General features: G+C 45.8%; 1 protein-coding gene across 7 annotated transcripts in view; it reads left to right on the top strand.

Moving 5' to 3' along the window:
• Positions 1-16,196, top strand: part of NFIC (nuclear factor I C) — a 144,069-nt gene that overhangs the window by 28,180 nt on the left and 99,693 nt on the right. For all 7 annotated transcript variants that reach the window (XM_020969340.2, XM_020969339.2, XM_020969341.2 and 4 more), the window contains exon 2: positions 5,585-6,116. In XM_020969340.2, the coding sequence (XP_020824999.1) occupies positions 5,585-6,116 (532 nt within the window). The remainder of the gene's footprint in view (positions 1-5,584; positions 6,117-16,196) is intronic.

The raw sequence follows: 16,196 nt of genomic DNA, 5'->3' as shown, positions 1-16,196 counted from the left end.
CAGCCTCTCTGCCTCCAGTCTCTACCCTTCACCTCCCTCTTGTGCAGGGTAACAGAGTAACCTAACCAAAGCCCTAAGCTGTTTCACATCGCTTGGTATATCCCATGGCCACATACAGTCCACAGGAGAAAGTCGTAAGTTCGTAGGATTTGGAGATGCAACTAAGATCATGAGATTTAGAAAAGGTAGGCACCTTAGATATCAATGCATTAATTCTACAGGGGAGGGAACTGCGTCTCATTGAGGTCAAATGACTTTCCAAAAGTCACATAGGTACTTAGCGGATTGGATATTTAAGCTTAATTTTCTTATTCCAAATCGAGTACTCTTTCCCCACTATCCTGTTCTGTAAACTCTTCCATCTGATGCTCTTTATAAAGTCTGACTCCAACCTCATCTCCCCCTGTTTTATTTTTCTCTTTCTTTCTTTCTTTCCTTCTTCTTTCTTTCTTTCTTTCTTTCTTTCTTGGCTAGGCTATGGGGTTAAGTGACTTGCCCAAGGTCACACAGCTAATTAAGTGTTATGTGTCTGAGGCCAGATTTGAGCTCAGGTCCTCCTGAATTCAAGTCCGGTGCTCTATCCACTGCACCACCTAGCTGCCCCTCCCCCTGTTTTTCTTATACGTCCCCTCTGCTCCAAGCGGGTTGGGAAATTTTCTGGTTCCACCCTCAGGACTAGGCAATCTAATGATTATAGATCATATATTATATATGTGTTTATGTATGCTTATATAAATTTTAAGCACTTTACATAGATTGCCTCTGTTGACTTCCACAAACCTATGAGATAGGTACTATGGGTACTATTATAATTCCCATTTTACAGATGAAAAAAAATGGAGGCTCAGAGAATTGGAGTGATTTACTCATGCCCACATAACCTGTGAGTTATGAGGCAGCTTGGTTTCGTAGTGTACTAGCCTTGGAATTCTTCCTCAGACACTTATTAGCTGTGTGACCCTGGGTAAGTCACTTAGGCATTTCTAAGTTTTAGCTTCATCTCTGTAAAAATGGAGATAATGACAGCACCTGCCTCCTAGGATTGCTGTGAGAATCAAATGAGATGATAATATTTGTAATGCACTTGGCCAACCTTTAAAGTACTATCTAATTGCTAGTTATAATTCGTGAGCGTTCGGGGTAGAATTCAAACCCACAGTTAACTGATCTTCGATACAACACTCAGGCCTCTCCTTTCTGCCTTGGTGCTTACCATTCCCTGGCTGGAATGCCCTCCTTCTCCCCTCACCCCCGCACTCTCTTCCCAAGTCAGTTGAAATCCTATTCTTCAAATCACAGTTGATGTCTAGTGCTTTGCCAACCTTGAAGTACTTTATTATTATTATTATTAAGAAAAAAGATAGCCCACCTTTTCCAGAAAGCCTCCTAGGATTACTCCAACCAAAAGAAATCTTGCCTTTGGAGTCTTGGAGTCAATTTCTAGCTCTGTTTTCCCAATCTTCCTTGCGTAGTAATTACCTAGGTCTTACCTCCACCCATGCCACCATCACCCATCAGCCTGACAGAAAGCTCTCTAAGAGAAGATATCGTGGCTCCAGACTTGGGGGAAAGGGCCTTGAATGCCAAGTAGAAATTGGCTGTATCAGAGATTCTATAGAAGGGATTTCTACATGTTGTGGGAGGTTGGAACAGATGCCCTTTTGGGGCATGGATGGCCCTGGAGAGGAGGTATGTCTGACCATGTAAGGGAAGTTCTTTAGCGGTCTCTCTCTGCTGCATCGAAGTGATTTTCTGGGATAAAGATTAAGTTTAATTCTTAGGACAGAAACTTTGTCCTGAGCCTATTTCCCTCTTTGTAAAGACTTTGGCCCAACCCCCTCATCGTATAGATAATGAAACTGAGACAACAGAGGTGAAATACACGGCGAATAAGTAGCAGAACTACTATTTGAAAGCAGGCCTTCTGATTGCCCAGAGGGTAGAGTTAGGAGCGGTGGGTAGGAGTTGGAAAGAGGTAGATGTAGGCTTGTTGGAAAAAAAAAATTGTTACAGAGGTAGTACTTGGATTTGGAACCCCAAAATCGTAGTTCAAATCCTGTCCCCTGGTGCTTATTAGCTATATGACCCTGGGCAAATCACTTAATCTCTCTGATCTTCACTTTCCTCATCTCCTAATAACACCTGAATCACCTACTTACTTCACGAAATTCTTCAAAAGAACCATAAGATTATGCATAGAAAAGACTTCAAACTTGAAAGCTTTATATAAACCTTTGCTAACAACCATAGTAACAACCTCAACAGTTGATGTTATCCAGATGTAGATTTCAAAAGGCAATGCTTTGAGAGATAATGGGTCCTCCTACACCTGAGGTGTTCAGCAGAGGGCAGATGACCACTCATTTTTTTTTTGGAGGAGGGGTGTCCCTATCTAGCCCAGATTGGAGGTGCAGATACCACTCGGGATCCTACCTACCTTCATCACTGGTCAGCACAGAAGCTTGAACAGCTCTGTTTCCAGTCTAGGTTGATTTGTCCCTCCCTAAGCAGCCTGGTGGTGTCCAGCTTCCCAGGGCTCACCTAATCAGTTTAGCCCTACTCCAGCTCAGAACTGCTGAACTCAGGCCATCCACCAGCCTCAGCCTCTGCAATGGCAGGGACTACAGGCACATTGCTACCACGACTGGCTCCCCAGCTTGGATGACCACTTTTCTGGGATTCCAGAGGTGGGGGGAAGAAACCTGTTCAGGTGAACGTCAAACAGAACGTCAGAACAGAACGACAGACATGAGGTCCTTTCCAACTATGAGATGTTAGAATATAGGTGCCTCCCTTTCTTCCTGTCTCAGGAACAAGATGGAGTGGTCATCTCCCCCCAAATTCACATCATTTCTGCAATAGCAACTAATTCTGTCTTGTTGCTGAGAATCAATTCCGAAAGAATCAGGTCCCTTTGTCAATATTGCCACTTTTTTGAAGGGTAAAATTATCATTAAGGCATTCCAAGAAATAATTAGCTGCTCTGCTGCTGGCAGAGAAAGAGTCCCAACAGATAGCCCAATAATTTAAGTCCCCGTTCCTACTACAATAACAACAACAACAATAATAACAATAGTAATAGAGAGCATTTATCTACAGCTTCAAGGTTTGTGAAATGCTTGGTATACATTATATTATGTGAATCTCACAACAATTCTTTGCTTGTACAGTCAACCAAAGAAATATTAATTTACTGAAGAAATGAATGATCTTCATAACCTTCAGTTGTAAAGTTGTCTCTGCGATAGAAAGCAAAACTTTTTGTCCTGGCATTTAAAGGCCTTTCACAGTCTGACTCCAACCTACCTTTTCATCTTTTTTTCTCATTATTTCACACACTTCAAGACTAAGCCAAGCTGGGCTACTAACAGTTCTATGAACAGATTCTGCTGTCTCTCCCCTCTTTGCATTTACCCAGGCCATACCTCCTGTCATGAAATACAACTCTCTCTTCAACTCTGTCTCACAGACTCTTCTCTTCTTTCGAGGCTTAGCTCAGGGCTGCCTTCTCCATGAAAGTCTGAGCATTTCCGGAGGTGTCCTCTTTCTCTTCCAAAATTTCCTAGAACACTTTGTCTGGATCTCTCCTCTGCTTCCATCACAATCTCCCTTGGATTACGCTTATGTGTGTATATGTCACATCCTCCCATCTCCAACATAAGAAACTTGAAGGCAGGAGCTGTTTAATTTTTTGTTTTTGTATAAGTTCATTGCTCAGAATCAGTGCTCTGATTTTACACAAGTCAGGTTCACTTTTGGGAGTTTGTCAGTGATCGTACCCTTTGGTTTGTGCCCCTACTAAATGTCTCCCTTGGGAGCATCAGAATTCGACTTAGGTCTAGGTTTTCACAAAAATACAGAAAAGGTTTCTCAGTTCTCATGCAAGCCTTCAGGCTAACAAGCCATTATATATGCAGGATAGGTATTTAAATTGATTAAAATAATAACAACAAAAACCCCACTTATATTCAAACCCATAAAGTCAAGACTCCTCCACTTTCCTCTCAGGTGGACCTCTACCTTTTCCAGAAACCTATAGCCATCCAGACTTACATTTCTCTAAGTGGGTGGCCAGAGTCAAGCAATCTACCCAGATTGAGCTTCATTGTTTGTTCAGTCCCAAAGTGTCCTAGAGAATCAACTCTTTTCCGCTATAAATCTTCAAGTTTATAACCTAGTCCAAGGCATAGTGTCTTACACATAGTAGTATTTTTTCTTCAAAAATGTTATCTAATTTTTATTGATGTCTTTTGTTTTTACATCCCATTCCTTTCTAAATATGCCCCCCTTCCTCCTCTATGCAGGAGACCATAATTTATAACAAAGAATAAAAAAGAGGAAACAAAGTAGCACCACAAAACTATTGACTGGGTGTGACATTGTATGCAATATTCCATGATCCCCAGCTCTGCCATGAAGGGAGGTAGCTTCATTTTCTCAACTCTTCTCTGTCCACATTTCTTGGTTAATATCATTACATAGTATCTAGTTTCAGGGTTTTGTTGTAGTTGTTATTTTTTAAAATTTATGTTTTTGTAGCTATTGTGTTTATTGTTTTCCTGAGTCTGCCAACTTAACTTTGCATCTGTTAGAGTTGATGGAATCTACTTTTTTGCTTCTAATTTTTTGCTGTTACAAGAGGTGCTGATAAAAATAATTTGGTGTATATGGGAATCTTTCTTTTTGTCCTTGACCTTCACCCATAGAAGTATCTTAATAAATGTTTGTTGACTAACTTGATTGCATTGTAAACTCCTTATGGGCACATACTATGTTTTTCATCCTTTTTTTTTTCACCCTATTACTGAGCATAGTGCCTTGAAAAGTAGGTGCTTAATAAATGTTTGTTGAATCAAAAAATGAGAGGGAAACAGGGAAGTGAGATGGATGTAAAGGAGGGAGGTAGGAAATGAAAGCAGAATACATAGGAGATCTGTGATAGAAATTCTTCATTCTCCCTGGGTCCAGGGTCAATCTCCCAATGTGGTCTTAGGTACCTAGCTCATTCCTGGGCTTACTGCTTCTGCCACATGACCCCTCCTACTTAAGAAGTGAGGAAGCTTGATATAGTAGTAGTAGTACTAGTAGTAGTAACAACAACTAGCAGTTAAGGTTTGCAAAACACTTTACTCAATTGCAAGAGTCCTAAACTGAGTATCAGTAGACCTACCTGGGTTTGAGTTTCCATTGTGTTCCTAACTTGCTTTGTATAAGTTTCTTTTTTTTCCCCCTGGGTCTCAGTTTCTCTGACCACAAGATGAAGAAGTTGGCCTAAATTATTTTTTTTTTACAGCTCTAGCATTCTATATCATGCTTTCAAAAGTCTCTTTTCCCACCGACATTCCATAGTCTAAGATTCCTTCCAGGTCTGACTCTTTGTGTTCTATGTTCTAAGGATCCTCCCAGTTCTGACATTCTGTGTTCTATGTTCTCAGTGTCCTCTCAGTTCTGACATTCTGTGTTCTACATTCTAAGGGCCCTTATAGCTCTGAGATTCTGTGTCCTATGTTCAGCCCTTGTAGTTGTAATATTCTGTGTTCTAAAGACCTTTCCAACTCTGACACTCTGTGTTCTCTGATTCTAGGATGAGTTCCACCCATTTATTGAGGCCTTGCTGCCACATGTCCGAGCATTTGCCTACACCTGGTTCAACCTACAAGCTAGGAAACGCAAGTACTTCAAGAAGCATGAGAAGCGCATGACAAAGGACGAGGAGCGGGCAGTGAAGGATGAGCTGCTGGGGGAAAAGCCTGAGGTCAAGCAGAAGTGGGCCTCCCGTCTCCTGGCCAAGCTGCGCAAGGACATCCGGCCGGAGTGCCGAGAGGACTTCGTCCTAGCCATCACAGGCAAGAAGCCTCCAGGATGTGTCCTCTCAAACCCCGACCAGAAGGGCAAGATGAGGAGAATCGACTGCCTGCGCCAAGCAGACAAGGTGTGGCGGCTTGACCTCGTCATGGTCATCCTCTTCAAGGGCATCCCCTTGGAGAGCACCGATGGGGAGCGACTGGTCAAAGCCGCCCAGTGTGGCCACCCCGTGCTTTGTGTCCAGCCCCATCACATCAGTGTCTCAGTGAAGGAGCTCGACTTGTACCTGGCTTATTTCATCAGAGAAAGAGGTAGGGAACCCCCAGAATGGATCCACCTATGGGTCATACCGAGTGTATGTGAATGTGTTGGGAGGAGGGAGCAGCACAACCTTGTCAGCATTGGAAGCACGGCCTGGGACAGAGGTGGGGAGCCTGCAGCCTCGAGGCCACATGTGGCCCTCTCTAGGTTCTCAAGTGCAGCCCTTTGACTGAAGGGCCAAACTTGAAAAGGACTAGAGGGCCACATGTGGCCTCAAGGCTGCAGATTCCCCATCTCTAGCCTAGGACTTCACCCAGGCCTATGATATGGAGATAGGTCTGAGGGAGAGACACTGCCTTTCCTTCAGTTTAAGGGGAGACGGAGCCTGCCTTCAGGGGACCCCCCCAGTCTGAGAGGGAAGATGCCACTCCTGCCATCAGGGAACCCCCAGTCATAGAGTGGAGCCAGTACAAATATGAGAACTGTAACTAGGAATTACCGCAGCTAGGACAAATTCATTTGCAGAGCAGGAAGGACAGCAGTTGCTGCAGGAAAAAAGTCAGCTCATTCGAATCAACAAGCATTTATTTAGTGCCTACTGCATGCCAGACATCATGCTAAGTGTTTGGGTTGCAAAGAAAGGCAAAAACAGTTCCTGTCCTAATTGGGGCAGGGGACAGACCACATGCCAACAACTAGAAACAAACAAAATAAACAGGATAAGCTGGCTTTCATCCGAGAGGGAAGATGCTAATCAAGGGGGATCAAGAAGCACTTCTTACAGAAGGTGGGATTTTATTTGGGACCTGAAGGAAGCCGAGTGGTGGAGATGAGGAGGGAATCGATTCCAGACATGAGGGACAGACAATGAAAACTTCATGGAATTAGGAGATGTGAGAAATGGCAAGGTCAATGTCATGGATCAGAAAGAACGTAGAAGGGAGTAAGGTTTATGGAGAGTGGAAAGATAGGAAGGGGACAGGTTAGGAAGGATTTTAGAAGACAAACAGGATTTTATTTTTTACCCTGTAGGTAATAGGGAGCTTTGGACGTTATTAGGGGGAGTTATATGGTCAGAACTGCTCATTCCTTAGAGATTCTGGCTCTTGCCCTAAAGGAAGCTAGAGAGAAGGGAGGGCCCCAGCAGAGGGACGGATGGGGAACAGCCAGGGCAGGTCCTGCCTTGCCGTATCATGGGCCATGGTAGAGGATCGTGAGGCCAAGTGGAGGGATAATGGATGCTGTGGAAGTGCGTGCTCTCTGCCCAATGTTGGTATCCAGAAGTCATTCCCCAGTTGCTTCATGTTCATTATAGCTCTGTATAGCAAGTCCACACAAGGAACTACAGACATGAGACCAAAGTCGGTAGGGGATGGACCCAACAGAGCAGCTCTGCATGCTGCTGGGATTGAGTGGCTAGAACTGGAGGATCTGGGTGAATATGGGGTAGCTTCTAGAAGAAGAGAAGTTTGGAGAAAAATTTGGTGGAGAAGAGGAACAAGGGAAGAGGGTGGAAGGTCCCCTGAGATCCCTCTGACTCTTCTGTGCTCTAGGAATCCTCCTAGAGTTTGAATGATGGGCAGAAGGTAGGACCAGTTTCCACCCTCTCCCTCAAGGTAGACAGACCAAGGCTTAATGGGGTCAGGAACAGCATCAGTAAAGTCCTGAAGGGAAGGAAAAGGGAGTAAAGATACATCCCCTGAACTTTGGAATTGACTTCATGGCTCTAGGAGCTGGAGGGAGAAGTTTGAGGCCCTAGGTCAGAAGCTACATAGTATCATGGAAAGAACCATGGGATGTTCTTATCTGGGTGGTAGAGTGGACAGGGTGCAAGAATTAGAATCAAGAGGAGTTGAGTTCAAATCCTGTATCAGCCACTTAGTAGCTGTGTGACCCAGGAGAAGTGACTTAACTTTTCTCAGCCTCAGTTTCCTCATCTGTGTTGTTGTTCAGTTATTTTCAGTTGCATCCAACCCTTTGTGACCCCATTTGGAGTTTTCTTGGCAAAGATACTGGAGTGGTTTGCCATTTCCTTCTCCAGCTCATTTTACAGATGCGGAAACTGAGGCAAACAGGGTTAAGTGACTTGCTCAGGGGTCACACGGCTAGACATATCTGAGGCCAGATCCGAACTCAGGAAGATGAGTCTTTCTGACTCCAGACTTGGCACTCTATCCACTGCCTAGTCCTCATCTGTAAAATGGGGCTGATAATGGCACCTACCTCTCAGGGTTGTTGGGAGGATGAATGAGATAACATATATACTTTGTAAAGCTTGAAGTATGATCTAAATGCTTGCTCTTTACTGAGAGGTAAATGATCTCGGTTCTAGTTTCAACTCTATTGCCAATTTCCCATGTGACCTTGGTCAAGTCCTTTCCCTTATGGCTCTCTGTGTCTTTATTCATAAGATGAGAGAGGCGTTCTTAATTGTTTCTAAGACTCCATGTTCCACGTTCCCAGTGTTCTGTGAGGAGTTAGAGACAGGGTGTGCTCTGGGTAAGGAGATCCCAGAAGCCTTCCAAGAGTAGATGATACTTGAGTGAGACCTCAGTGGGTGGGTAGGATTCTCACCAGTGGAGATTAGGGGAGAGGAAGGACCAAAGCAAGGACCTGGAAGCTAGAACTGGGGAGCCTAAGCTACAGTGAAGGGGGTATTCAGGGGAGCAGGGGGAGATGAGGCAGGAGAGGGAGGTAGAGTCAGATAGTAGAAGGCCACGAATGCCAAGCCCACAGACAAGCATAAACATACCCATATGTCAATACATCAAGGATTTGGGCTTTTGAAATGATGGGTCCCCCCCAATCATTAACTGAAGACAGAAGCCCCTCTAGAGGTTAAGAGATGGTCTTTGAGAGTTGTTGTACTCTAAAAATCCATACCCATTCTCAACACACGAATACCCTCAGCCAATCTAGTGAGTTTTCCAAGCTTAGTGAGGCTAGTTCTCTGAAGATGGGCATGCAGTCTGTCATCAGATCCATACATGAAGCCTTTTCAGATTGGTAAAACCTTTCAGAGTTTGCCTTTTGCTAGTATGGCCTTTGAGAACTCAGGGTTATCCTCATACCACATAGGTTGGAAGGAGAGTGGAGGAGATTTATTTATACCCAATGACTCCCCAGCCACACAGACCTAACATACTTCACCCAGATCTACCTCCCCTAGTCTGCTTACAAAGGCACACAGGTGCCAAATGGGTTGGGTGAAAATGCATACCCAATGCCTGTAAGATATAATCTAGACACCAACACACAATTGTGGGATGAGTATACAAATGCAAAAATCTGCCTTATCTTCCGGTCATAAATGGAAATAGATACCCCTGAAGATTGCTTTCAGAGAAGGAGCTATGAGGTAGGGACACACACACACACACACACACACACACACACACACACACACACCCCAGACCAGAGTCTAGGCCAGAGAGTTAAGCATTAGAATTCAGCTCAGATCCTAGGCTTTCATTGCTTGAATTGAAGACAGAAGTAGGGATAGAGGTAGGCAAGGATATATAAATCAGGGAGAGAGGAATTGAGGTTAGAAGGGAGAGGAAGAAGGAAAGGGAAAGAGTGATTTTAAAAAGGAGAGAGAAAAAGGGGGGAAAGGTGAATATGGGAAAGAAAAAGGGAGAGAGAGACAGAGAGAGAGTGTGTGTATGTGAGAGAGAGAGAGAGAGAGAGAGAGAGAGAGAGAGAGAGAGAGAGAGAGAAAGAGAGAGAGAGAGAGAGGGCAATAGTTAGAGGACTTGGGTTTGAATCCTGCCTCTGCTACTAGCTGGGTGACCTTGGACAAATCACTTGATCTCTGTCTTCCTCAGTTTCCTTATCTGTAAAATGAGGTGGTTGAACTCAGTGACCTTTAAGGTCCCTTCCTGTTTTAAATCTATGAGAGGCCATAAAAAGCCCTTTTTGTGGGACATGACACCCTGCCCCACAGCTCACTCAGATGCCGTGATGCCAGAGCAGAAAGTGGCAGGCCAGAGGAAGAGAACTCAATTCAGGCTGACAGCTTTGGTGGTACAGAAGAGAGGTCTAGAGACAATAATGAGTATGTTTTGGGAAAGAAATGTTTATTTGTCTACTCATCTATAAAAGAGTTTGTTTTCTGGGTTTGTTTCTGGGTGTGGGGAGCAGGTATTCAAGAAGAGGGGAGCCCCCAAAGCACTTTTCATCTTGTGAGCTAGGCAATGTGTTATTTTTCTGATTTTTTTCATATGGAGAAACTGAGACTCAGGGAAGTTGTGACTTGCCTGTGATAACAGAGCTAGTATAAAAGTGTCAGAGTTAGGGTTCAACCCTAAGTCTCCTAGAACTAGTCTAATACTCTTTCCACTAAATCACACTGCCTTTCAGAAACAGAAGTAGTGAGGAGGGGCAGGAGGGTAGGGTGAAGGGTGTGAGGAGGGGGGCCCTTTGTGCTTTGAGATCTCTGTCAGCCCAGAGATAGATCCAGGCTGTCCCAGTTGCCTGGAAGCCCTCAGCCTCCTCCCCTCCTCCCACGCTTCCCTGACCTTGACCTAGGCGCCCCCCCCCCCCCCCCCCCCGTCTGGGCCCAGGCTTCAGAGTCACCTGATCTGTCTAATTGGTAACAAACTCTGGGCTGTAAATACTCCTGGTGATAAGACCTTAGCTTGTCACTTTCCCTGAGCTGAACTGACCAGCTGTTAAGGAGGCTGGGGGACTGTTTAAGGTAGACCAGGCTGCAAGGCAAGTGGGCTTTGCAGAAGGTGTCTGGGATAGGGCCCTGGTGGCCACAGGCTAAATGCCCTGGGGAGCCACAGAGGAGAGGGGATATTATTCATCTGAGATAAGGAGATTGTTTTTATGAGGGGAATTTTCAGCAAACTAAACTGACCAAAAGATATTGAGTAAAAAAAAAAAGAGGAGATATTTTCTGTGAAGGAGGGCTCGACCAGGAAGCAGGATCAAAGCCCCAAGGCACTGAGAAGACACCCTCTGTGGCGGTCAAAGCCAGCCATGTCTCCCATTAACCCATCAGAGGGACAGAGGAATGGGCCTTCTCCTTCAGCAGGATAGATTGAGGTGAGAAAGATAAAACTTCTAGCCGGTTTGAGTCTCCCAAAGAGTGATGGTAGCCGCTATTTAATAAATGTTTATTGAATTGAATTGAATGAATCCCCTTCCCTAAGACAGATCTTTCCTGACCTCAGATCTTTCAATCCCAAGTCAACCTAGAAGAGTTAATGTTGCTCAGAAATAGCCCTAAGCCAGTGTTTCTCAAGAGGTAGAGACCAGTTTGATAGGAGTAGATGGTATTTTTAAGGGATCAGGGGAGATTAGAATGTGACTAGATCATGGAGGGCCTTTGAATACCAGGTTGAGGAGCGGAATATTTCTCTGGTGGACAGTGGGAGCCATGGAAGGTATTAGAGCAGGGGAAGTATTTGACCAGAACTGAGTTTTGGAAGAAATGATTCTGAAAGTCTGAGCAAGAGGAATGGAAAGGGGCGGAGAGTAGATACTGATTAGATTGGAGGCAGGACATAATTTACTCTGAAGTCAAAAATAAATAAAATGTTAGGGCTGGAAAATACCCTAGGACTGACTAGGTAGCTGGAGGCCTGGGCTCTAGGCCTGGCTTTGTCGCAACTTCTGCCTACCTCTATGACCTTGGGCAAATCACTGTCCATCCCTAAGTGCCACTTCAGTCTCTTAGCTCTAATATGTTATAAACTCCACACCATTGTGATAGACTCCCTCATTTCAGGTGTGGGAAAACCAAGGCCCTCAAAGAAGGGACTTACCCAAGGGCACACAGCAAGTTAATGACTAAACCAGGCCTAGGGAGGCAGGTGTTCTGACTCCCAGACAGGCCTCTTACCTTCCTTCCCAGCTCCCACCGTTGGGCATGTTTGGAAGCCCTCTGAAAGTCTGTCCTCCAGATTCCCCCCTCCTTCCCCAAACAAATCTTCTACTACTACCACCTCTGGCTCTGGGGGCCTGAGCCTGCAGCCATGGGGCTTAGGGAGAGAAGCAAGCTGTTCTCTTGGGGAAGGCTCTGGGTCCAAGTGAGCCAAGCCCTTTTTTCTCTTCACCCTGGGCTGTGACTATTCAAATTCCCCAGAACTTCTCTGACAGCAGTAGGGATTTAGGTTAGCTCTCCCAGACTTGGCAACGTGACCATAAGAAGAACCCCTACTTCTGTTGAGCATTTGGGTTTAGAGGATGCTTTTTTGGCAACGGCCTCATAAGATGTGCAGGGCAAGTGCTTTTAGCCCACTTTTTACTAAGGAAGCTGAGACTCAGAAAGGGCACATCACTGGCCTGGGACCCAGGTTGGCTAGGCCTATATAGAGGCAGGAGGATGACTATGGGGCTTTGGGGTGGGGGGGAATTTGGAAGAGAGGACAGAAGAGAGGACCTATTCCTGCCACCAAAGGGTTATTGGGTCCAGGTTGAGGGGGAGGATTGGGCTGGTTGGAGTGGCTGAGAAGGCCAAGGGCTGTTAAGATGCAGCCTCCGTTGTTTCCCCACTTTATCAATCTGGAACTTGTCTCTGGCAGCTCCCGCCTGCATCTTTCCCTCCCTTCTTCCCCCCTCCCCCCCCATACAGGAGGCACCACCTCAGAGCTGAGCTGATAAAATTTTGAAGAGAGTTTTTTGCTGGTGTCAGCACAATTTCCCAGCCTGCTGCTCCCCCGCTCCCCCATCCCCAGCTCCCTGCTCCCTCCCCTGCTGCTGGAGCCTGGGGGCCCTTAGCCCTCACCCTATTCCTGATCTCCTAGGAGGCCTCTCTTGGGTCTCTACTCTCCCCCTGTATGTCCCCACTCTTCTCCCTCCCTCCTCCCTTCCTTCTTTCTTTCTCTCTCTTCCTTATTGTAATATGAAACATGGTATACAATGGCTAAGAATCCCTGGGCTGAGTATCAGAAGACCTGGATTCTAGTCCTGGCTCTGACCCAGATTCATTATGTGCCTTTGAACAACTCTAATTCTTTCTCTGAGCCTCTGTTTACTCTTCTGTAAAATGATAAGGACTTAATTCAGACTTAATAGTCCCTGGGAGCCCTTCTAGCTCAGAGTTCTACCCTCTCATTCCTATTGTCCTATCCTAGCAAACTCTTCTAGAACCCCAGGGCTGTTTACTTGGGTCCCATCCTCAATTTCGATTGCAAAATAGTGTGGGCACCCTGCCCTAGCTTTTGTTTTGTGGAAAGGGATAAATGGGAGAAAATATCCAGGCACTCAATGGCCTGGGGTACTCAGTCAATAAACATCTGTTAAGCACCTACTATGTGCCAGGTACTGTACTAGGCACTAGTAATAATAATAATTGTTGTTATGACAACAGTAAGAGATCAGAGCTAGGATGGGCACCCTAGTCAGAACTGGATTGTTCTTTAAAACATAAGCTGTCTGATCTGGAAGGCAGACTAAGAGAGGTGATGTAAGTTATCCAAAGTCACACAGTGAGTCAGTGTCAAGGCTGGGTCTAAAAAGGAGGCACCCTGGCTCTCAAACTAGGGCTCTTTTAGCTATATCGAGCTGCCTCTCAAAGAAGTAAAGGAAGGGAATACGGGTTGGGGGTGGTGGGAGGAACCAAGCCACCTCTCAGGGCATCTGGCATTAATAAGGGCTGGGTTCTGGCTGTTACTGCTCTCCTCAGTTTCATGATTGATGGTAGTAGAAGGGGGGGGGGCCTGGGCCAAGCCCAGAGGCTTCCTCTCTCTGCCCACTGCAGCCCCCACCCTTGTCTGATTCCTGAGGGTTGGTGGGGGTGGGTGTAAGCTACCTCTGTGCTAATAAGACAGGGAGGCGGGTGGGAGGATAGGATATAGAGACTGGGCAAGAAGGCATAATAGATAATAATCAATACAATGATCTCTTCCATTTGTCTACTAATTTCTACCTAAATGATAGAACGTTAGAGCTAGAAGGGTCCTCAGAACCTAGAGAAATAGACATGGGAGAGCCTTCTGACATGGAAGTGAAGGCTTGGAAAGAACTCTGGTGCTAAGTCTGATCTGCTCATCTTACAAGTGAGGAGACTGAGGCTCGACAAGGACAGAGGGATTCTCCTAAAGTCACACATTGAAGTCAGTAATTCAGCCAGGCCTCAAGCCCAGGCTCCTGACTTCTCCAGGGCCCTTCTCCCACACCATTCTGGATTTCCCCTTTCTCCTAACCCCACCTGCCACATGACATAGAGGTCATTCATCAAGACCCCTTAGAAGATGGGGCAGGGGGGGCAGCTAGGTGGTACCGAGTCAGGAGTACCTGAGTTCAAATCCAGCCTCAGACCAAACACTTGACACGTACTAGCTGTGTGACCCTGGGCAAGTCACTTAACCCCAATCGCCTAAAAAAAAAATGGGGCAGGGGAGAAAGGTGGAATTTCTAGCTCTGCCTCTGACTCCCTAGGGGACCTTAGATAATCAAATTCCAAAAATGAACATTTATTATATGCATAGCAATTGAATGAGCATTAGCATATGTAAGACAGTATGCAACATGCTGAGGATGCCTTCACAAAGCTTGCATTCTACTGGGAGGATTTAACACATAGACAGAAGAGGAAAAAAAGTGTGTACAAAGTGGTTTCAACAAGGAGAGAATGGTAAGGGGGGAGGGGACAGGAGATTGAAAAAGGCCTCCTTTAAGAGGTAGTACCTGACTAAACTTTGAAGAAAGCTTGGAGATTCTGTGAGGAGGAGGGGAGTAAGAAGGAAGGAAAGGAGGGAGGGAGGAAGAGAAGGAAGGAAGGAAGGAAGGAAGGAAGGAAGGAAGGAAGGAAGGAAGGAAGGAAGGAAGGAAGGAAGGAAGGAAGAAAGGAAGGAAGGAAGGAAGGAAGGAAGGAAGGAAGGAAGGAAGGAAGGAAGGAAGGAAGGAAGGAAGGAAGGAAGGAGGAAGGAAGAAAGGCAGGAAGGCAGGCAGGAAGAAAGGGACATTCCATATAAGGGGGACCACTTGAGCAAAGGTATAAAGGCAGGGAGATTGTAATGTTGTGTTTGATTTAGCAGGAACAGGTAGGTGGGTAAGATACTTCTATGCCTGAGCCTCAGTTTCCTCTTCTGTTTAGTTGGGAGTAATAATCCCAGGCCACCTGAGGAGATTGTGTCGAAGAGCAAAAGAGATCTTGGTTGGGAAAGGGCCTGTTACAGATTTGAGTGTAAACTGTCAAAGAGGGGTTGTGCTAAGGTCCCTAGGAGGACCCTAGCTTGGGGGATGGGAGCTACTCACTCCACTAACTTTAGTTGTTGCTCTGTTGTTGGGCTCAGTTTGAGGAATAATTCTGATACTAGGTCACATTTCCATAAGTGGTGGTGGGGGGGAGAGACATGGACTAAATGGGAAAAGGGCTTGAGTCAGAAAAGGGTGAGACCCTAGCTTGACATGAGCCAGTATGGGGGCAGTGGAAAGAGTACTGAATTTGGAAACCTGAGTTAAAATCCCAGATATGATACTTACTGTCCATGTGACCAAGTTGCTTAGCATCTCTGGGCCTCAGTTACCTCATCTGTAAAATGAGGGGATTGGACTAGATGACCTTTCAGTGCCTGAAGAGACATACCAGAGACACTTTACCAGCTGTGCATGTGACCATGGGCAAGTGTCTTGAGGCTCAGTTTCCTTACCTGAAAAAAAAGAGAAAAAATATTTGTCCTACCTACTCACTTCACTTTGCTGTCATGAGGATTCAAAGAAGCAATATAGGCGAAGTGCTGTGTCACTGCCATAATATCCTTTCTGCCGGACAGCTCAATGAGGTAGCAAAGTGCCATTTGGAAAGTGCAGAGGCCTTATAGGGAAGGGACCTGTCTGGAGGAAGAACGTGAGGCCCACGGGCTGCCGCGAATAGTGTGGAGTGCAGTAGGGCATCATGGTTCGGGAACTGGAAAGAACCTCAGAGGTCATTTTGCTATCTCCCTTATTTTACAAATGAGGAAACTGAGACCAGCAGAGGTTAGGTGACTTGCCTTAGATCGCACAGGTGGTAGGTTCGGGCACAGAATCTGCACGCAGGACCTCTGGCTCTGGAGTGGGTGCTCAATTCACTAAACCACACTTGTGGGGGGGGCAGAGCTGGGGAGGAGGGACTGGGGAAGTTCAGACATCAGAAGGGGACGTCTGTACCTACTGGGAGCTGGCCCCACCATCATCCC

This window comes from Phascolarctos cinereus, unplaced genomic scaffold (genome assembly GCF_003287225.1).
Source record: "Phascolarctos cinereus isolate Bilbo 61053 unplaced genomic scaffold, phaCin_HiC Scaffold_4;HRSCAF=312, whole genome shotgun sequence".
In the NCBI taxonomy this organism is placed as follows: Eukaryota; Metazoa; Chordata; class Mammalia; order Diprotodontia; family Phascolarctidae; genus Phascolarctos; species Phascolarctos cinereus.
The sequence above is the reverse complement of the archived record's forward strand: the minus strand, read 5'-3'. Positions and strand labels throughout refer to the sequence as shown.